This window comes from Oncorhynchus gorbuscha, linkage group LG09, assembly GCF_021184085.1.
Source record: "Oncorhynchus gorbuscha isolate QuinsamMale2020 ecotype Even-year linkage group LG09, OgorEven_v1.0, whole genome shotgun sequence".
NCBI lineage: Eukaryota > Metazoa > Chordata > Actinopteri > Salmoniformes > Salmonidae > Oncorhynchus > Oncorhynchus gorbuscha.
In genome coordinates this window covers 21262295-21285284 of record NC_060181.1, presented here as the reverse complement: position 1 = coordinate 21285284, position 22990 = coordinate 21262295, and the positions used below count along the sequence as shown (strand labels likewise).

At 40.0% G+C, this 22990-nt stretch overlaps 2 protein-coding genes and 1 long non-coding RNA gene across 9 annotated transcripts in view; 2 read left to right on the top strand and 1 right to left on the bottom strand.

Moving 5' to 3' along the window:
• Positions 1 to 8061: 8061 nt before the first annotated feature.
• Positions 8062 to 19660, top strand: abitram (actin binding transcription modulator). Its single transcript, XM_046361658.1, has 6 exons — positions 8062 to 8244; positions 8525 to 8576; positions 8799 to 8928; positions 10324 to 10400; positions 18736 to 18805; positions 18958 to 19660. The coding sequence occupies exons 1-6, from the start codon at positions 8175 to 8177 to the stop codon at positions 19132 to 19134; spliced, it is 576 nt and encodes a 191-aa protein (XP_046217614.1). The 5' UTR covers positions 8062 to 8174; the 3' UTR covers positions 19135 to 19660.
• Positions 16135 to 18398, top strand: LOC124043268. The gene is made up of 3 exons (XR_006840291.1): positions 16135 to 16202; positions 18235 to 18294; positions 18369 to 18398. It is a non-coding gene; the product is annotated as an uncharacterized LOC124043268 (long non-coding RNA).
• LOC124043265 (alpha-catulin-like) overlaps positions 19657 to 22990 on the bottom strand; it is a 142494-nt gene continuing 139160 nt past the window's right edge. For all 7 annotated transcript variants that reach the window (XM_046361651.1, XM_046361653.1, XM_046361652.1 and 4 more), the window contains 2 exons: positions 22300 to 22383; positions 19657 to 22128 (listed from right to left, as the gene is read on the bottom strand). In XM_046361651.1, the coding sequence (XP_046217607.1) occupies positions 21964 to 22128; positions 22300 to 22383 (249 nt within the window). In that variant the 3' untranslated portion in view covers positions 19657 to 21963. The remainder of the gene's footprint in view (positions 22129 to 22299; positions 22384 to 22990) is intronic.

Below are 22990 nucleotides of genomic sequence, written 5' to 3'. Positions count from 1 at the left end.
TCTCCTCCCCTCCCCTACAGTGATGGAAGTGGATTTAACAAGTAACATCAATAAAGGATCATAGCTTTCACCTGGATTTACATGGTCAGTCTTTCATGGAAAGAGCAGGTGTTCCTAATGTTTTGAACTGTCGGTGTATATAAATGTGTGTGTGTGTGTGTGTGTGTGTGTGTGTGTGTGTGTGTGTGTGTGTGTGTGTGTGTGTGTGTGTGTGTGTGTGTGTGTGTGTGTGTGTGTGTGTGTGTGTGTGTGTGTGTGTGTGTGTGTGTGTGTGTGTGTGTGTGTGTGTGTGCGTGCGTGTGCGCGTGTGCGTGTGTGTGCATGCACTGAGATGTCTCAGGAATTCTCCAACGCTCCAAGCACCATGTCGGCACCTGCCAGTTAGGATAACAAAAACACACGCACTTCAACTTATTTTTCAGTGTGTGAAACTAAGCAACTCAATCCGTTCAGGAACTTTTGTCAGGTTTTAGCTTCATCACCATCGTCCCCCTAGACAGTGCGAATGTAAGAGGTGACTAAACTATGCCTTCTCAATACAGGATTCTCTATGACCTAAGCACTTCCACAGAGCACTCGAAGACAATAATTGTTGGCCCTGTAGTGACAGATGTCTTTGTAACACACCTTGTTGAGCAATTGACTTACAGCCAGTCGAGAGATGAGCATCATCATCCTCTCACAGAGACTAAATTACAGTCCTATTTCTGTAACACCAACCCAGACTAGGAGACTTGGAGGGAAGTATTGTAGTATTTCAGTCTTTGGATGTAACCGTTTTTTGTTTTTTAAACCAGATCCGATGCATTATTTATATTTATGTCCACTGTCTCAGCTGCAGTTTTGTATTTTTTTCTGAATAAATTACAGACTACACACTACCACAGGGAAGAGTAATGGAAAAGTGTATTAGTAGGCACTTTTCAGCCACAGTTTCCTGTTAGCCGATACATGGAAAAACTATATGTACTGTACCTCTCTTTCTCTCTATTCTCCCCCCCCCCCTCTCTCTTGTGGCCAAAGTGAGTACATTTCACTTAAGTTGCCTTGTGCAAGAAAAAAACAACTGTTCCCTCCAAATGGTCCACATAGCCAAACAGCCACGTCCGATATGCCTGGAATCTCCATTTCTCAAAGTCAGGAAGGGGAAACATTCCCATGGTCCCTCTGTCCCACCCCCTTTAGAAATCATTACGGTATCGCTGACAATCATTTGCATGGAGGAATATTTACATGAGGCCTGCGAGAAACATTAAAGCTGAGTATAAAACGCTTTTTTGGTATTGATAAGAACTTCCAGGAAATAAAACCGATTGAGATCCAACATTTTTATTACCGTTGACAGAATCAGAGCAAAACACATCATTCAGTAGGAGCCTGATCAGGAAGATCAGCCGGGATGAATCATCAATTCCAACTGTAGAGACTGCGATTAACTAGCATGTGTATGGCTTGTGTTACCCTGATGGATTTGTCATGAACTAACCTCTCCAAGGTTGTACTACAGGGACATCTAGTGGCATTAGAACAGAGAGTAAAAGTCACAATAATTATCCAAGCACACTTTGCTGGAGGAGAGAGGTCAGGGGTTGCACAAACGTCAATCAAACGGCTGGGTGCCTATGTGGGCTATTACACAGTGGACCTACTCTACAACAAAACCAGCTGAATGTACAGAAAACCTGACCAGAAAATTAGAAAAGTGTGAGTGTTCCTTCAGATAGAACATTCTAAAGAGCTTGACATTGATTTAAGAAAAGAGGTGAAATTGCAAAACCTTAATTACCTAACTGTCCATGTGGGATCTGGCATCCTCATTTATCATGATGTAAAATGGATGGACCTTGGAAGTTTTAAAAGGTTGTTCTATACTGTATCTTCTCAGGAGAGTCAGCAGTTTTACCCTCTGCTAAGATTCTCTGCATCAGCCTTCCTTAGGGAAGAAGTGAAGAAAAAGTTGTAGATATATGTTGAAATATATTATGTAATAGCCACTGATGTGATAACTATTGGGAAGTGTTGATTGTGGAGGAATTTATTAATTGATGAAACACCTGTATAGGTGCATTTTGGATTTAACCCAGTTTTAGGGGTTGGATTCATTAGCAATCACATCAAGTTGAGCATGAAGGGCATGATAAACTGACAGCTTGTTTGAGGGATCATGTAGGAAACTGCACTGCAGCAACATCGAACCTAAGGGTGTTTTCACACGGTCCCTTTCAGGTAATTTTTATGAATTTAGTGCGGTTCGGTGTCTCTTGCGTGTGTTCGCACGTGGCAAGCGTTTATACATTCACTCTGCCAAAACAGCACACAGCTACAGTCACTCACCCTTCTAGAAAACTTGAAACAGCCCAACCAGGTCTTGTGTCTTGAAGTTGCCCAGGCTAGCTGTTGCTAGCCAACTTCTTTCGCCAATTAGCCTCAGCTGGCTGGTGTGCAACTGTGGCAAAATTGGTTTGACATTTGATAGCCTGTCTCTGGGGCTAGTTAGGGACCATCAATAAATTACACAATGCAAATCAAAACAAATGTATTTATAAAGCCCTTCAGCTTAATCTCAAAGTGCTGTACAGAAACTCAGCCTAAAACCCCAAACAGCAAGCAATGCAGGTGTAGAAGCACGGTGGCTAGGAAAAACTCCCTAGAAAGGCCAAAACCTAGGAAGAAACCTAGAGAGAAACCAGGCTATGAGGGGTGGCCAGCCCTCTTCTGGATGTGCCGGGTGGAGATTATAACAGAACATGGCCAAGATGTTCAAATGTTCTTAAATGACCAGCATGGTCAAATAATAATAAACACAGTAGTTGTCGAGGGTGCAACAAGTCAGCACCTCAGGATTAAATGTCAGTTAGCCTTTCATAGCCAAACATTCAGAGTATCTCTACCGCTCAGGGTTCCATAGCCGCAGGCAGAACAGTTGAAACTGGAGCAGCAGCACCGCCAGGTGGACTGGGGACAGCAAGGAATCATCATGCCAGGTAGTCCTGAGGCATGGTCCTAGGGCTCAGGTTCTCTGCGAGAGAGAAAGAAAGAGAGAAAGAGAGAATTAGAGAGAGCATACTTAAATTCACACAGAACACCGGATAAGACAGAAGAAAAACTCCAGATATAACAGACTGACCCTAGCCCCCCGACACATAAACTACTGCAGCATAAATACTGGAGGCTGAGACAGGAGGGGTAATGAGACACTGTGGCCCCATCCGATGATACCCCCGGACAGGGCCAAACAGGCAGGATATAACCCCACCCACTTTGCCAAAGCACAGCCCCCACACCACTATAGGCATATCTTCAACCACCAACTTACCATCCTGAGACAAGGCCGAGTATAGCCCACAAAGCCACGGCACAACCCAAGCGGGGGCGCCAACCCAGACAGGAAGACCAAGTCAGTGACTCAACCCACTCAGGTGACGCACCCCTCCAAAGGGACGACTTAGAAGAGCACCAGTAAGCCAGTGACTCAGCCCCTGTAATAGGGTTAGAGGCAGAGAATCCCAGTGGAGATGTAAATGGGACAATATTTTTATGTTGCAAATCTTTTAGTTGTCTTATTTAATGCTTTCAATATTTGTACATGAATTTCTGCCATTTATAGTTGGTTTGAGGTTTTTTAAGTCATTGAAATTTGGAGCTATTGACATTTAAAATATTGTCCCATGTACATCGGTGGGCTTATGGGCAGGATTGGAAGTAAACCCAACCAAATGAACTGTTTCAGTAGCCTAACTTCATTCTGTGACATACTACTTTTTCCTATCATCTCGCAAATCTCAGTTTTTGATGAGACTGACTTTATGACCAAAATTATCCCATTTACACGTTGTAGTCAATTTTGACAGTAGAATAAATGTTTCTGACTCATTTCAATGCCACATAGGCTGATTTCAAAACGAGAAGTTGCTTTTAAGGGGCAGTCGATCATTAATATTATAGCAGGTAACATCAAGATAACACCTGTTGACATCAATGATGTATATAAATAAACCCTGGATTGCTGATGCTATGTATTGTCCAATGAGAGGCTTTGAAGCCACCGGTCGGCCATATTGGCACTCCCCAGAAAAAGCAGTCATCCATAGGAATTAATGGAATTGTACAATATTTCAATTAAATGTTTCAAGGACAAAATTACATGTATTTAAGTATGTTTTTGTTGTAGTGGGGACTGTAAAATTAGAAAATGATTTCAGATATTTTTATGTTTAGCTCACATCCACTGGATGTCATAAGGTGAATGCACCAATTTGTAAGTCGCTCTGGATAAGAGCGTCTGCTAAATGACTTAAATGTAATGTAAATGTAAATTTAAAAGTATGCATTTAAGTGTCTGTAATAGAATAAAAGTGGCAAAAACAAATGTAGACATTAATAAATGCATTTCCATAACTTCCTAAATATTTTTTACAACGGTGGGGGAGTGCCAAGATGGGAACGCAGTGGCTTCAAAACAGCTCCCCTGTTAGTCATCTAGGGCAGGTATTCCCAAACTGGCAATGCCGTCGGGGATACGCCAAATAAAAATGTGATTCAAAAACATTTTTATATATGTATTTTATTTTATTTTTTTAAACTTTTTTTTCCTTCACATTTTCAAACAGTCCATTTATATTTTCCAACGTGGCTACACATTTGGGTGAGTTTTCTTTCTCGCCTGAGTATCCTCGTTTCACTGCCATAAACAAAATCTAGTGTTCAGCGAAATAACAACACAATGTCAAATACAGGTAGCCTTGTCAAATAATTAACATCCAATCACATTAACCGTTACTTGGTCACGGGAATTACACTAACGGTCCGTATGTAGCCAAACGTAGCTGCTGCTCATGTTGGTATCTGTACTGATGGCGCAAAAGCCATGACAGGGGGACATAGTGGAGTGGTAACGCGTGGTTGCAAGCAGTTGCTCCCGACGCCACAGATGATTTTATTTTATTTTTGGCAGTGAAACGAGGCTACTCAGGCGAGAGAAAACAAGAGAACCTCATAGAAATTGCAACAAGTAGTTCTGTGAAAATGTAATTGAATCAGAAGCCACTGACAGATTTCTGAATTGGGCTGCGCTCAGAGTATCCTGCCTTGGCAAATCGCGCTGTTAAGACACTGATGCCCTTTGCAACTACGTACCTATGTGAGAGTGGTTTCTCGGCCCTCACTAGCATGAAAACTAAATACAGGCACAGACAGTGTGTGGAAAATTATTTAAGACTGATACTCTCTCCAATACAACCCAACATTGCAGAGTTATGTGCATCCTTTCAAGCACACCCTTATCATTAATTCACAAGTTTCGATTAACAAGTAAGGTTTTATATGTAAGATGGTTAGATAAAGAGCAAACTTATTGATTATTATTATATTATTATTTGTGCCCTGGTTTGTCACTTTCCATGGGCCGGGTTGTGACAAAAACTCACACTCATTCTTATGTTTCATAAATGTATCGTATAGTGTGTGTGTGGCAGGCTTACAATGATGGCAAAAAAACAACATTTGAGAGTGCGCTGACCCTGGTGCTAGAGAGGATACGCAGCTAGAGGTTGAATGTTTGAAGGGGTATGGAACTATAAAAAGTTTGGGAACCACTGAGCTAGGGTATATATGGGGAGTAAATAATAATCCATTACTTACCAGCAAAAATATTGTAATCAAATTACAGATACTTTTGAAAAAAATAGATGATTACCTTTAGGATTACTTTTAAATTAAAAAACAATGTTTGCAAACAAATTATTTGGCACTTTTCTGTTTTCTCAATAAAATCCAAATCAGCATTGAAAAAAGTTTAAATTTGTTCAGCCTTAGTAAGTCTGGCCACAAGTCAGAGACCACTATGATAACACACCAAAATAGTTTGATGGATTGCGGGAAAAGGCTGTTAGGCTACAGAAAATAGGCTTTTGTAGGCTACAGTCCAAGCCATGTCTTCCAATGGTGCGACTGCTGTCAGTATCCAAAGATTATCCAACTTCAATAAACACTTGGAGGTAAGGAAGACAGCAGTGGTGTAGACTACGGGTGATACGGATATCACTTACTGATATCTATTGCACTCCACACTGCCCTTTCCCACCTGGACAAAAGGAACACCTATGTGAGAATGCTATTCATTGACTACAGCTCAGCATTCAACACCATAGTGCCCTCAAAGCTTATCAATAAGCTAAGGACCCTGGGACTAAACACCTCTCTGTGCAACTGGATCCTGGACTTCCTGACGGGCCGACCCCATGTGGTAAGGGTAGGTAAACACATCCGCCATGCTGATTCTGAACACAGGGGCCCCTCAGGAGCTCTACAGAGGGTAGTGCAAAGGGCCCAGTACAACACTGGGGCCAAGCTTCCTGCCATCCAAGACCTCTATACCAGGCGGTGTCAGAGGAAGGCCCTAAAATTTGTCAAAGACTCCAGCCACCTTAGTTTAAGACTGTTCTCTCTGCTACAGCATGGCAAGCGGTACACGGAGCGCCAAGTCTAGGTCCAAGAGGCTTCTAAACAGCTTCTACCCCCAAGCCATAAGACTCCTGAACATCTAGTCAAATGGTTACCCAGACTATTTTCATTGCCCCTCCCCTCCTTTTACACTGCTGCTACTCTCTGTTGTTATCATATATGCATAGTCACTTTAAGAACTCTACCTACATGTACATATTACCCCAATTAACCGGTGCCCCCGGACATTGACTTGTACCAGTACCCCCCTGTATATAATCTCACTATTGGTGTTTTACTGCTGCTCTTCAATTACGTAGTTGTTACTTTTATTTCTTATTGTTATCAGTATTTTTTAAACTGCATTGTTGGTTAGGGGCTAGTAAGTAAGTATTTCACTGTAAGGTGTAACCCGTAGTATTTGGCGCATGTGACTAATACAATTTGATTTGATGTCTACATAGCGCATTGAGGTGAATCACACTGCTGCTCTCTCATTTAGCTATTTACACCTTACGGATTGTGGTTGTTGTGGATGGCTGTTCACAAATGTAGGCTATATGAGTATTTTAACCCAATCATGGTTGAATTGAACAAGTTTAAACTGCCTATCTAGCATTGTTTTTGCAACCAGTAGACAGCCAGTGAAAAATGCGCTCTCGCAGCAGCTGCATAGTGCAGATCACATCCTTTGGAATAACATTTTGACAGAGGTTCTCCCAACTCCTCCGTGGTATTGTCCTCCATACTGTGGGGCTTTTATTGCTCATTCTAATTCGTGCTGATTCAAAAACGTAAGTCCATAGGCCTTAACGGACACATCCTGAAACTCGTGCCCTTTTTATAGACACATTTCTGCAAATGATTGAGTATTCAAAGTGTCACCAACAAACAATATAAACAATAGGCCTATAGCAGATGCAGACTATGGCATACATGTTTCACATGCAAATAGCACTTTTCGGTAGTGCTCAAAGCATGCCATTCTATAAGAGCAGTATTTCTCGAAACAATGACCCCAATCAACAAAATCAAAATCATAAACAACAGAGTAGGCTAATTACAATTTGGCTAATCTATATTTCCATGTTGCCAAGTGCTATTCTTGAATATAAAGGGGTAATAAATTAATTGTAATTGATGGAAATCTGACAGAGTTTGGTTTTTAATGTAAAGATATAGCCAAATCATATTAAAATCTGCAGTAAAAAAAGATGACTTAGAAGAAGCCTACATCAACATAAAGTAAAATGCAACATACGTTTATGACAATCTATGTGCACTCTAACATTGACTTATTCTACAATAGATGTCGTTCAATTGGTAATATACATTTTTGTCTTCTAATGCATTTACGGGTAAAGTAATCTAAAACTAACTGAAAGTAATCCGATTACGTTACCGAGTTTGGGTAATCCCAAAGTTACTTTACTGATTACAGTTTTGGACAGGTAACTAGTAATTGTAACGGATTACATTTAGAAAGCAACCTACCCAACCCTGGGTATATATACATCTTTGGTTGACATCAAGTAATTTCATAACTGATTAAAAGGTTCTCGGAACGTTTGAAATTTCATTTTGAAAGTCTTCCGGATTTTTGAAAGGGACGTACCCGAAGTGTGTAACAGTGTTTACACTCCGTCACGAAATCGAATCATTTGTACATTTATCTGTCAAACATTTGTCTTTTATTTAGCTAGCTAGCTAATACCCTTTTAGTACTTATATCAATGGAAGACATGGAGCATAATAAGGCACCCTCTGTCATCGATCGGTATTACACTCGATGGTATAAAACAGGTAATTTATTAGCTAACTAGACATATTTTTGCTAACGTAACCAGTGTTCATCACGACATGAGACCAACACGTGTGTTTTGTCTTTGGGTATGGTAGCTGGCCTGACAGCTTTTGCGATGTATTTTCATATAATTTGCAGTTGACTAATTTCTTTAAGAACTGGGCTGGTCCCAAAAACCTCAAATCCGTATCCCTCCTTGTCCATGGTTGCGGACCACTGGCGTATTTTTAAATGAATGAATAAAGTTGTAACGAACGATGTATTCTTCTTTGTGCTTAGATATCAAGGGCAAGGATTGTGAAGACCAGTGTGTTCTTCAGCATTCAAACAGGTAGCTGGCTAAGATAATGTGTTCATTTCCTACTTAAAATTGCCAATGTGCAGCTCATAAACAAAACTGCAGCTCATCAACGCGTTACTTTGGGACACAACACTCCCGATGTTGTCCCAAAGCTAATCAACAATTTGCTTTGCTACCTCCACAGACAACATTATTTATTTTCTGTAAATTTAAACATGGCGCTAATGTGTTCCTGTGGATCTCTTTTGACAGAATCTGTGTCATCACCCTGGCAGAGAGTCACCCTATCCTTCAGAACGGGAGGTCAATCAAGAGCATCAACTATCAGATCAGCGCTGGCTGCAGTCGCCTGCATAACAGAGTGTCTGGGAAGTCAAAGAGAGTATGTACCAATGTTTATAAGTCCTGGTTTTGAAGATGCTGTGTTTTGGCCATGGAGAAGCTTTGAATCAATGGGTTGGCCATATTGGCACTCTTCAGAAAAGTAGTCCTCTATATTTCATTAAAATGTAGGCTATTTAATGTATTGATTTATGTTTATAGTGGGGAGGGTAACATTAGTACCAAATTAAAAAATACTTTAAGTAAAGTGTTTTAATATACACTTTCATTTAGCATTTTTTTTAATGTTTAGCTCACCTATAATTTAAAAGTATGCAATAGAATAAACATGGCCCCAAAAAGTGCTGAGCGATTAGTGCTTCTTGAGGTCTGTTCGGTTTCGATTATTTAGGTTGAATGCTGTAACAATACAGAATAAAAACAATTAACCAACAATTAACTGCTTATCACTTATTAACCATAAATATTTTAAAGTAAAGTAATGTGAATAAATTAAGTTGTGTATATTAGATTTTTTATTGTATAACTTTCTTATTTAATTCCAAGTCATCATCTCATCTCTATAGAGCTGCTACCTGACAAAATCACATTTTTTGTAGTTCTTTAAAGGTAATAAGGCATACTTTTATGACTGCTGATGAATACCAACTGTCATTCACTTAGATCATGTATTTTCAGGTAGAGGTGCCTTGCGAAGCAACAGCTGCTCACTATATCCCCTCACAATTGCCATTCTGCTCTCCAGGCTGCAGCACACTAACCTAATGTAGCAGGCTGGACAAGTAGATGCACAATGGATTATGGGTATTGTAGTTAATTACCAAGTTATGTGCGTTAATATTGGCCTGTTGGAAACTACAACTCCCTAGGACATCTCACAGTTCAGGCTGGATCTGAGTTATCTCTTGAGAAACTGAAATGTGAGCATCGAGCTCACATAAAAAAATAGAATTCAAATTAATTAACCTAATTTTCAATTAATCGATCAGCACTACTAAAAACAAATGTAGACATTAGTAAATGTCTTCTATTGTTAAATCTTTTTTACAATGGTGTGGGAGTGCCAAGTTGGAGGTGTGTGGTGGTGTCAAAACAAGTCATTGGTATGTACTGCTAAAACTGAAGTGATTTTTTGTTGTTGTTAATATAGTCTGGTATATTATTACATTTTAGTCATTTAGCAGACACTCTGCAACTTACAGAAGAAATTAGGGTGAAGTACCTTGAGCAAGGGTACAGACTTTTCACCTAGTCTGCATCAGAATTTGAACTAGCGACCTTTCGGTTACTGGCCCAAAACTGTTAACGGCGAGGATACCTGCCGTAAGGATACTCTGGCATATTAGGACTATTATTATATTTTACACTACTATTGACATCCTTTGATTTTCTGACTTGTGACGGTCAAACTAACACGTGTCTTCTTCATTTCCAGGGAGGACAGTTCCTCACAGAGTTCGCTCCTTTGTGTAGAATAACGTGTACAGATGGTGTGGAGTACACCATTTACAGGTGATTACAACCTTTGTGTAGAATAACGTGTACAGATGGTGTGGAGTACACCATTTACAGGTGATTACAACCTTTGTGTAGAATAACGTGTACAGATGGTGTGGAGTACACCATTTACAGGTGATTACAACCTTTGTGTAGAATAACGTGTACAGATGGTGTGGAGTACACCATTTACAGGTGATTACAACCTTTGTGTAGAATAACGTGTACAGATGGTGTGGAGTACACCATTTACAGGTGATTACAACCTTTGTGTAGAATAACGTGTACAGATGGTGTGGAGTACACCATTTACAGGTGATTACAACCTTTGTGTAGAATAACGTGTACAGAATACACCATTTACAGGTGATTACAACCTTTGTGTAGAATAACGTGTACAGATGGTGGAGTACACCATTTACAGGTGATTACAACCTTTGTGTAGAATAACGTGTACAGATGGTGGAGTACACCATTTACAGGTGATTACAACCAGATTTACCATTTACAGGTGATTACAACCTTTGTGTAGAATAACGTGTACAGATGGTGTGGAGTACACCATTTACAGGTGATTACAACCTTTGTGTAGAATAACGTGTACAGATGGTGTGGAGTACACCATTTACAGGTGATTACAACCTTTGTGTAGAATAACGTGTACAGATGGTGATTACAACCTTTGTGAGTACACCATTTACAGGTGATTACAACCTTTGTGTAGAATAACGTGTACAGATGGTGTGGAGTACACCATTTACAGGTGATTACAACCTTTGTGTAGAATAACGTGTACAGATGGTGTGGAGTACACCATTTACAGGTGATTACAACCTTTGTGTAGAATAACGTGTACAGATGGTGTGGAGTACACCATTTACAGGTGATTACAACCTTTGTGTAGAATAACGTGTACAGATGGTGTGGAGTACACCATTTACAGGTGATTACAACCTTTGTGTAGAATAACGTGTACAGATGGTGTGTACACCATTTACAGGTGATTACACCATTTACAGGTGATTACAACCTTTGTGTAGAATAACGTGTACAGATGGTGTGGAGTACACCATTTACAGGTGATTACAACCTTTGTGTAGAATAACGTGTACAGATGGTGTGGAGTACACCATTTACAGGTGATTACAACCTTTGTGTAGAATAACGTGTACAGATGGTGTGGAGTACACCATTTACAGGTGATTACAACCTTTGTGTAGAATAACGTGTACAGATGGTGTGGAGTACACCATTTACAGGTGATTACAACCTTTGTGTAGAATAACGTGTACAGATGGTGATGGAGTACACCATTTACAGGTGATTACAACCTTTGTGTAGAATAACGTGTACAGATGGTGTGGAGTACACCATTTACAGGTGATTACAACCTTTGTGTAGAATAACGTGTACAGATGGTGTGGAGTACACCATTTACAGGTGATTACAACCTTTGTGTAGAATAACGTGTACAGATGGTGTGGAGTACACCATTTACAGGTGTAGAGTACACCATTTACAGGTGATTACAACCAGAATGTACAGATGGTGTGGAGTACACCATTTACAGGTGATTACAACCTTTGTGTAGAATAACGTGTACAGATGGTGTGGAGTACACCATTTACAGGTGATTACAACCTTTGTGTAGAATAACGTGTACAGATGGTGTGGAGTACACCATTTACAGGTGATTACAACCTTTGTGTAGAATAACGTGTACAGATGGTTTGGAGTACACCATTACACCATTTACAGGTGATTACAACCTTTGTGTAGAATAACGTGTACAGATGGTGTGGAGTACACCATTTACAGGTGATTACAACCTTTGTGTAGAATAACGTGTACAGATGGTGTGGAGTACACCATTTACAGGTGATTACAACCTTTGTGTAGAATAACGTGTACAGATGGTGTGGAGTACACCATTTACAGGTGATTACAACCTTTGTGTAGAATAACGTGTACAGATGGTGTGGAGTACACCATTTACAGGTGATTACAACCTTTGTGTAGAATAACGTGTACAGATGGTGTGGAGTACACCATTTACAGGTGATTACAACCTTTGTGTAGAATAACGTGTACAGATGGTGTGGAGTACACCATTTACAGGTGATTACAACCTTTGTGTAGAATAACGTGTACAGATGGTGTGGAGTACACCATTTACAGGTGATTACAACCTTTGTGTAGAATAACGTGTACAGATGGTGTGGAGTACACCATTTACAGGTGATTACAACCTTTGTGTAGAATAACGTGTACAGATGGTGTGGAGTACACCATTTACAGGTGATTACAACCTTTGTGTAGAATAACGTGTACAGATGGTGTGGAGTACACCATTTACAGGTGATTACAACCTTTGTGTAGAATAACGTGTACAGATGGTGTGGAGTACACCATTTACAGGTGATTACAACCTTTGTGTAGAATAACGTGTACAGATGGTGTGGAGTACACCATTTACAGGTGATTACAACCTTTGTGTAGAATAACGTGTACAGATGGTGTGGAGTACACCATTTACAGGTGATTACAACCTTTGTGTAGAATAACGTGTACAGATGGTGTGGAGTACACCATTTACAGGTGATTACAACCTTTGTGTAGAATAACGTGTACAGATGGTGTGGGTACACCATTTACAGGTGATTACAACTTTGTGTAGAATAACCAGATTTACAGGTGATTACAACCTTTGTGTAGAATAACGTGTACAGATGGTGTGGAGTACACCATTTACAGGTGATTACAACCTTTGTGTAGAATAACGTGTACAGATGGTGATTACAACCTTTGGAGTACACCATTTACAGGTGATTACAACCTTTGTGTAGAATAACGTGTACAGATGGTGTGGAGTACACCATTTACAGGTGATTACAAGGTGAATAATTACACACCCAGGTGATTTTGTGTAGAATAACGTGTACAGATGGTGTGGAGTACACCATTTACAGGTGATTACAACCTTTGTGTAGAATAACGTGTACAGATGGTGTGAGTACACCATTTACAGGTGATTACAACCTTTGTGTAGAATAACGTGTACAGATGGTGTGGAGTACACCATTTACAGGTGATTACAACCTTTGTGTAGAATAACGTGTACAGATGGTGTGGAGTACACCATTTACAGGTGATTACAACCTTTGTGTAGAATAACGTGTACAGATGGTGTGGAGTACACCATTTACAGGTGATTACAACCTTTGTGTAGAATAACGTGTACAGATGGTGTGGAGTACACCATTTACAGGTGATTACAACCTTTGTGTGGAGAATTAACTTTGTGTACAGATGGTGTGGAGTACACCATTTACAGGTGATTACAACCTTTGTGTAGAATAACGTGTACAGATGGTGTGGAGTACACCATTTACAGGTGATTACAACCTTTGTGTAGAATAACGTGTACAGATGGTGTGGAGTACACCATTTACAGGTGATTACAACCTTTGTGTAGAATAACGTGTACAGATGGTGTGGAGTACACCATTTACAGGTGATTACAACCTTTGTGTACAGAATACACCATTTACAGGTGATTACCAGAATAATGTACAGATGGTGGAGTACACCATTTACAGGTGATTACAACCTGTAGAATAACGTGTACAGATGGTGTGGAGTACACCATTTACAGGTGTACCTTTGTGTAGATGTACAGATGTGGAGTACACCATTTACAGGTGATTACAACCTTTGTGTAGAATAACGTGTACAGATGGTGTGGAGTACACCATTTACAGGTGATTACAACCTTTGTGTAGAATAACGTGTACAGATGGTGTGGAGTACACCATTTACAGGTGATTACAACCTTTGTGTAGAATAACGTGTACAGATGGTGTGGAGTACACCATTTACAGGTGATTACAACCTTTGTGTAGAATAACGTGTACAGATGGTGTGGAGTACACCATTTACAGGTGATTACAACCTTTGTGTAGAATAACGTGTACAGATGGTGTGGAGTACACCATTTACAGGTGATTACATTTACAGGTGATTACAACCTTTGTGTAGAATAACGTGTACAGATGGTGTGGAGTACACCATTTACAGGTGATTACAACCTTTGTGTAGAATAACGTGTACAGATGGTGTGGAGTACACCATTTACAGGTGATTACAACCTTTGTGTAGAATAACGTGTACAGATGGTGTGGAGTACACCATTTACAGGTGATTACAACCTTTGTGTAGAATAAGGTGATTACAACCAGATGTACAGATGTGGAGTACACCATTTACAGGTGATTACAACCTTTGTGTAGAATAACGTGTACAGATGGTGTGGAGTACACCATTTACAAGGTGATTACAACCAGGTGATTTTGTGTAGAATAACGTGTACAGATGGTGTGGAGTACACCATTTACAGGTGATTACAACCTTTGTGTTGTGTACAGAATACACCATTTACAGGTGATTACAACTTTGTGTAGAATAATGTACAGATGTGGAGTACACCATTTACAGGTGATTACAACCTTTGTGTAGAATAACGTGTACAGATGGTGTGGAGTACACCATTTACAGGTGATTACAACCTTTGTGTAGAATAACGTGTACAGATGGTGTGGAGTACACCATTTACAGGTGATTACAACCTTTGTGTAGAATAACGTGTACAGATGGTGTGGAGTACACCATTTACACATTACAACCTTTTACAACCTTTACAGATGTAGTACAATTTACAGGTGATTACAGAATGTACAGATGGTGTGGAGTACACCATTTACAGGTGATTACAACCTTTGTGTAGAATAACGTGTACAGATGGTGTGGAGTACACCATTTACAGGTGATTACAACCTTTGTGTAGAATAACGTGTACAGATGGTGTGGAGTACACCATTTACAGGTGATTACAACCTTTGTGTAGAATAACGTGTACAGATGGTGTGGAGTACACCATTTACAGGTGATTACAACCTTTGTGTAGAATAACGTGTACAGATGGTGTGGAGTACACCATTTACAGGTGATTACAACCTTTGTGTAGAATAACGTGTACAGATGGTGTGGAGTACACCATTTACAGGTGATTACAATTTACAGGTGATTACAACCTTTGTGTAGAATAACGTGTACAGATGGTGTGGAGTACACCATTTACAGGTGATTACAATAGAATAACGTGTACAGATGGTGTGGAGTACACCATTTACAGGTGATTACAACCTTTGTGTAGAATAACGTGTACAGATGGTGTGGAGTACACCATTTACAGGTGATTACAACCTTTGTGTAGAATAACGTGTACAGATGGTGTGGAGTACACCATTTACAGGTGATTACAACCTTTGTGTAGAATAACGTGTACAGATGGTGTGGAGTACACCATTTACAGGTGATTACAACCTTTGTGTAGAATAACGTGTACAGATGGTGTGGAGTACACCATTTACAGGTGATTACAACCTTTGTGTAGAATAACGTGTACAGATGGTGTGGAGTACACCATTTACAGGTGATTACAACCTTTGTGTAGAATAACGTGTACAGATGGTGTGGAGTACACCATTGATTACAACCTTTGTGTAGAATAATTACAACCATTTACAGGTGATTACAACCTTTGTGTAGAATAACGTGTACAGATGGTGTGGAGTACACCATTTACAGGTGATTACAACCTTTGTGTAGAATAACGTGTACAGATGGTGTGGAGTACACCATTTACAGGTGATTACAACTTTGTGTAGAATAAGTACAGATGGAGTACACCATTTACAGGTGATTACAACCTTTGTGTAGAATAACGTGTACAGATGGTGTGGAGTACACCATTTACAGGTGATTACAACCTTTGTGTAGAATAACGTGTACAGATGGTGTGGAGTACACCATTTACAGGTGATTACAACCTTTGTGTAGAATAACGTGTACAGATGGTGTGGAGTACACCATTTACAGGTGATTACAACCTTTGTGTAGAATACAGATGGTGTACAGATGGGTGATTACAACTTTGTGTAGAATAATTGTACAGAGGTGATTACATTTACAGGTGATTACAACCTTTGTGTAGAATAACGTGTACAGATGGTGTGGAGTACACCATTTACAGGTGATTACAACCTTTGTGTAGAATAACGTGTACAGATGATGGTGTTTACAGGGATTACAAGTAACACCATTTACAGGTGATTACAACCTTTGTGTAGAATAACGTGTACAGATGGTGGAGTACACCATTTACAGGTGATTACAATGTGTAGAATAACGTGTACAGAGGTGATTACACCATTTACAGGTGATTACAACCTTTGTGTAGAATAACGTGTACAGATGGTGTGGAGTACACCATTTACAGGTGATTACAACCTTTGTGTAGAATGTACAGATGGTGAATAACATTTACAGGTGATTACAACCTTTGTGTAGAATAACGTGTACAGATGGTGGAGTACACCATTTACAGGTGATTACAACCTTTGTGTAGAATAACGTGTACAGATGGTGTGGAGTACACCATTTACAGGTGATTACAACCTTTGTGTAGAATAACGTGTACAGATGGGTGGAGTACACCATTTACAGGTGATTACAACCTTTGTGTAGAATAACGTGTACAGATGGTGTGGAGTACACCATTTACAGGTGATTACAACCTTTGTGTAGAATAACGTGTACAGATGGTGTGGAGTACACCATTTACAGGTGATTACAACCTTTGTGTAGAATAACGTGTACAGATGGTGTGGAGTACACCATTTACAGGTGATTACAACCTTTGTGTAGAATAACGTGTACAGATGGTGTGGAGTACACCATTTACAGGTGATTACAACCTTTGTGTAGAATAACGTGTACAGATGGTGTGGAGTACACCATTTACAGGTGATTACAACCTTTGTGTAGAATAACAGATGGTGTGGAGTGATTACAACAGATGGTGTGGAGTACACCATTTACAGGTGATTACAACCTTTTGTGAATAACGTGTACAGAAGTACACCATTTACAGGTGATTACAACCAGAATAACGTGTACAGATGTGGAGTACACCATTTACAGGTGATTACAACCTTTGTGTAGAATTTACAGATGTGGAGTACACCATTTACAGGTGATTACAACCTTTGTGTAGAATAACGTGTACAGATGGTGTGGAGTACACCATTTACAGGTGATTACAACCTTTGTGTAGAATTGTACAGATGGAGTACACCATTTACAGATTACAATGGAATAACGTGTACAGAGTAGTACACCATTTACAGGTGATTACAACCTTTGTGTAGAATAACGTGTACAGATGGTGTGGAGTACACCATTTACAGGTGATTACAACCTTTGTGTAGAATAACGTGTACAGATGGTGTGGAGTACACCATTTACAGGTGATTACAACCTTTGTGTAGAATAACGTGTACAGATGGTGTGGAGTACACCATTTACAGGTGATTACAACCTTTGTGTAGAATAACGTGTACAGATGGTGTGGAGTACACCATTTACAGGTGATTACAACCTTTGTGTAGAATAACGTGTACAGATGGTGTGGAGTACACCATTTACAGGTGATTACAACCTTTGTGTAGAATAACGTGTACAGAGATGGTTGTGATTACAACCATTTGTACAGAGGTGATTACAACCTTTGTGTAGAATGTGTACAGATGGTGTGGAGTACACCATTTACAGGTGATTACAACCTTTGTGTAGATGTACAGATGGTGGAGTACACCATTTACAGGTGATTACAACCTTTGTGTAGAATAACGTGTACAGATGGTGTGGAGTACACCATTTACAGGTGATTACAACAGGTGATTTTGTGTAGAATAACGTGTACAGATGGTGTGGAGTACACCATTTACAGGTGATTACAACCTTTGTGTAGAATAACGTGTACAGATGGTGTGGAGTACACCATTTACAGGTGTGATTACAACATTTACAGGTGATTTTGTGTAGAATAACGTGTACAGATGGTGTGGAGTACACCATTTACAGGTGATTACAACCTTTGTGTAGAATAACGTGTACAGATGGTGTGGAGTACACCAACAGGTGATTACAGATGTGTAGAATGGTGTACAGATGGTGTGGAGTACACCATTTACAGGTGATTACAACCTTTGTGTAGAATAACGTGTACAGATGGTGTGGAGTACACCATTTACAGGTGATTACAACCTTTGTGTAGAATAACGTGTACAGATGGTAGGAAGTACACCATTTACAGGTGATTACAACCTTTGCTGCTCTTGTATTATGATTTTCACCTCTGCAGATAATCTACTCTTTATAGTTAGTGCCATTCACTACTCTAAGATCTTTTAAAATTAGCCTGAATTATAATCCTGGTTAATCTTTTCAGCTGCATAAGGGGTCGGCTATTGGAGGTCAATGAGGATATTCTTGAAAGACCAGAACTCTTACTGGGAAAGGTGAGAAACATTTCCATAAGCTTCATACCAGTTAAAATACATTTTTGGTCAATCTAATGTCCTTCATTTACATATACCACATTGAGATGGTAAATCACATTACCATTAACATGGCTAACTGTCCTACCTGTCTTTCATGTGTATTTGACCAGCCTTCCACTGAGGGATACATTGCGGTCATCCTCCCTAAAATAGAGGAGAGCAAGACGGTCACTAATGGTCTCCTTAGCAGGGAGGAGTACGAGAGCGTTGTCTCTAAACGGACCAAAAGTACCCAGCCAGAGCCACAGCCGGAGCCACAGCCAGAGCCACAGCCAGAGCCATGCTGAGGAATGAGGTCACAGGGACTCCTCACACTCTCCTCAGCCCAGCTGGAGTGACCTTTCCTGGGGCAGCTCTGTTGGAGGGGGTCCCTCGTCTCAGGCCCAGCCAGACCTAGGTACTTACATCACAGCGTAGTGCATGCCCCTGTCCAGATATGGACTTATGCCTGTGGTGGATGACAGTGCAGATATCTGGGGTGCTGGAGGTAATGCACTGTGCCTTTAACTTCTCTAGCCTCTACCTTACCTGTAGGCAGTCCAGGGCAAATACTGTTTTCTTTGCTTTGATGTAACATGAAGAAATTCAAAGCCAGTTAAGTTTTATGAGATACCTTTTAAAAAATGTTTTGCTCTTTATTATGATTGTTGATGGAACGTGACATTTATTTTCAAAGGAGGAAGTCTAAGATATTTCCATTATGTCAGTTATTAAGTGACTATGTACCAAACAAGCCAATGTTTTTGTTCTGTTAGAAAAATGTGTATTTTTTGTTTACTGTACATACCTTAATAAATGACACAATCAAACCTGTTTTAAGAAAAATAATGTTTATTTAGATTTAGTGTTCTGTTTATCAATCATTCAACTGTCAAAAGGATAGATGGTCTAAAAGTACATCTGTTTCTGCACATCTGTGGTTTCTTTACTCAACAGAAGATGACATTAGCTACAGCCATACACAATCAACTCTAAAGCTTTATGGTTATGCAGTCTTCACACTAACCATTCAGGTTTAGTAGTACCAGAATCGTCACCTCAGTGGCTATAGCTACAGGTAACTGCCAAAATAAAGGAAACGCTAATATAGTGTCTTAATGGGCCACCAGGAGCCGCCAAAACAGCTTCAATTCACCTTGGCATAGATTCTACGAGTGTCTGGAGCTCTATTGGAGGGATGCGACACCATTCCTCCAATAGAAATTCTATAATTTAGTGTTTTGTTAATGTTAGTGTCGCTCCAAAATCTCCCATAAGTGTTCAATTGGGTGGAGATCTGGTGAATTTAAAATATATATATATTTTAACCTTTAACTAGGCAAGTCAGTTAAGAACAAATTCTTATTTTCAATGACGACCTAGGAACAGTGGGTTAACTGCCTGTTCAGGGGCAGAAAACAGATTTGTACCTTGTCAGCTTTAAAGGGTGTGAGACACACACACACACCCTTTAAACCCCCTGTGCTCCTTTGAGACCCCTCTTTCAAAGTCACAGATCTCTTCTAGCCATGGTAGCCAAAATACTGGGCAACTGGGCGTTTTTATACATGACCCTAAGCTTGATGGGAAGTTAATTACTTTATTAACTCAGGAACCACACCTGTGTGGAGGCACCTGTTTTCACTCAAGTGTTTCCTTTATTTTGGCAGTTACCTGTATATATCTGTGCTTCAAGTACCATAATAATACACAATAGCCCACAAGGCAGTCTTAGCCTGCATCCCAAATGACACCCTTTTCCAGTGTTTTCCAAACTAGGGGTCACGAGAGAAACTGGAAAAAAAGAAAATAAATTGCGCTTGGTTGATAGAACAGGGGTCACATCAGTAATTTCCTGTAGCCACTAGATGCAGTTGTAATAATGTTTCTGTTTTCTTCCTACAAATGTGGCTCAGTCTTTTGAATGGTTTAAGCTATAAAATATTATGACCCCATCACTGAAAGATAAGACTCTCAGGAACACCTACAATGCCCACAAGCCACACAGGACTAATTAGAACAGGCACTAAATCAGGGGGGAAAATAACATGATGTTCTTCTCTACACAGAAGATGCATTTCAGTCACTTGAAACCATACTTTAGATTGAAATACTGTCAAAAGTAGTGTCAGACTGATTTGTAATACTGTCGTTGCCCCAATTAAAAAAGTAAACAGACATTGATTACATACATTTTTTCAAAATTCTGACCAAAATGGGGTCGCGGGCCAAAATATTTTGAGAAACTAGGTGCACAACTTTTGACCAGAGACCAATGGGCGCTGGTCAAAAGTAGTGCACTGAATAGGATGCCATTTGGGACATAACCTTAATTACAAGTACACTTCATAAGGAACAGCTACAAAACCACAGTTGATTTGACTCATGCGCTAGGCCAGCAATCTTTTACATGTCTTCTGAAAAATGCATAAAACAGTATACCACAAACATTGAATGTGATTCAATACTCTAAAGACAGTAGAAAGTCAATTGGATAAAATTGTCTCCGCCTCTGCTGAAATGGAGCAATAATAAGAGCCTTATGTTTCAGTCTATTAGCAAGCCAAGTGTCATAATACCCTGATTAAACCATCCATTTACTCTCTTATTTGGCATCAAAGTGAGAGCATTGATTTCACTCAATATTACTAAACCATGATGGGATTTTGTTGGCGTACAACAGTGAGAGAAACAACAGAAAGCTGGTCTTCTACCAGATCTGTTTGGGCCGTCCTGCCAACTCCTCATGACAATGGCCATAGGAGTTGATAAGACAACCAAAACTGATCTGGGACCAGGCAATCAGACAGCCCAAATCACAGGGATTGATAAAAGGAGATTAAAAGACCTGTCAGGTGATGGCATCATGCACTGGCGATGGATTTCATTACAGTATATTTTTTTTAAATATTTGTTCATACATCTGCTGTATTTGGCTGAGATGTGCTACAGGTAACAGTTACACCACAAAGCAAATGGGCTGATTACACTGACAGAGGCACGTGTGAGTGGTGGGTGCACTGCCATTATGTCTGCGTGAGTGACGTTTCATGTATGTCGCCCCCTGGTGGTCGACAATGGTACGCTCCAACTCTGATAGGAGATACAGGTTAGGGATCAAAGGTCGCTGGACTGGACTACTTGCTCTCCAGGAAGGTGAGGTTGGCCATATGCTGCTCCAGGGATTTGACCCCGAAGCCGTTGCTGTTCTTGCCGTTGAGCACGTCGTCTTTGACGGCCGTGGTCGACTGCCTGTCCCTCCAGCTTTGTGGAGAACCCAGACTGCTTCTCTCTGACTTATACTGGAGACACAGACACAGGATAAGGTAGAATAATAACACATTGTAAAATGACCACCATTGATATATTCATCTGTACTTTTAAAAAAGTGTACTCAAACCCCAGTAAACAATGCTAAGAGGGTGCACTTGAACCACTTGGTAGATGAGCTGATGTCAACTGTGACCTCTCACCTTTCTGACAATCTTGTTACAGACTGGCAGGAGGTAGATCACCACAGTAATGATGGCTCTAGTGTTCTGAATGGAGGAATCCACCTAGAGACAGACAGAGAAAGATTTCAAAAACATGTCAAGGATGGTGGTCTGATAGAATGTAATAATTATGATTACAACATAAAGATATAGATAATGGTAAAACAAATAATGGTATGTATACATGGGAAAGCTGATGTATACATGGGACACTAGTAAGAATCTAAGTCTAAACCTCTCACTACAGAGTGTTTCTAAACCTCTCACTACAGAGTGTTTCTAAACCTCTCACTACAGTGTTTCTAAACCTCTCACAACAGTGTGTTTCTAAACCTCTCACTACAGTGTTTCTAAACCTCTCACTACAAAGTGTTTCTAAACCTCTCACTACAAAGTGTTTCTAAACCTCTCACTACAAAGTGTTTCTGAACCTCTCACTACAGAGTGTTTCTAAACCTCTCACTACAGAGTGTTTCTAAACCTCTCACTACAGTGTGTTTCTAAACCTCTCACTACAGAGTGTATCTAAACCACTCACTACAGTGTTTCTAAACCTCTCACTACAGTGTGTTTCTAAACCTCTCACTACAGAGTGTTTCTAAACCTTTCACTACAGTGTTTCTCAACCTCTCACTACAGTGTGTTTCTAAACCTCTCACTACAGTGTTTC

Bases quoted from the DNA above. Each gene is read 5' to 3' on its own strand.
- abitram (XM_046361658.1), top strand. From the start codon at position 8,175: ATGGAAGACATGGAGCATAATAAGGCACCCTCTGTCATCGATCGGTAT. The intron at 8,245-8,524 runs GTAATTTATTAG...CTTTGTGCTTAG, and splicing joins CACTCGATGGTATAAAACAG to ATATCAAGGGCAAGGATTGT. The intron at 18,806-18,957 runs GTGAGAAACATT...GTATTTGACCAG, and splicing joins CAGAACTCTTACTGGGAAAG to CCTTCCACTGAGGGATACAT.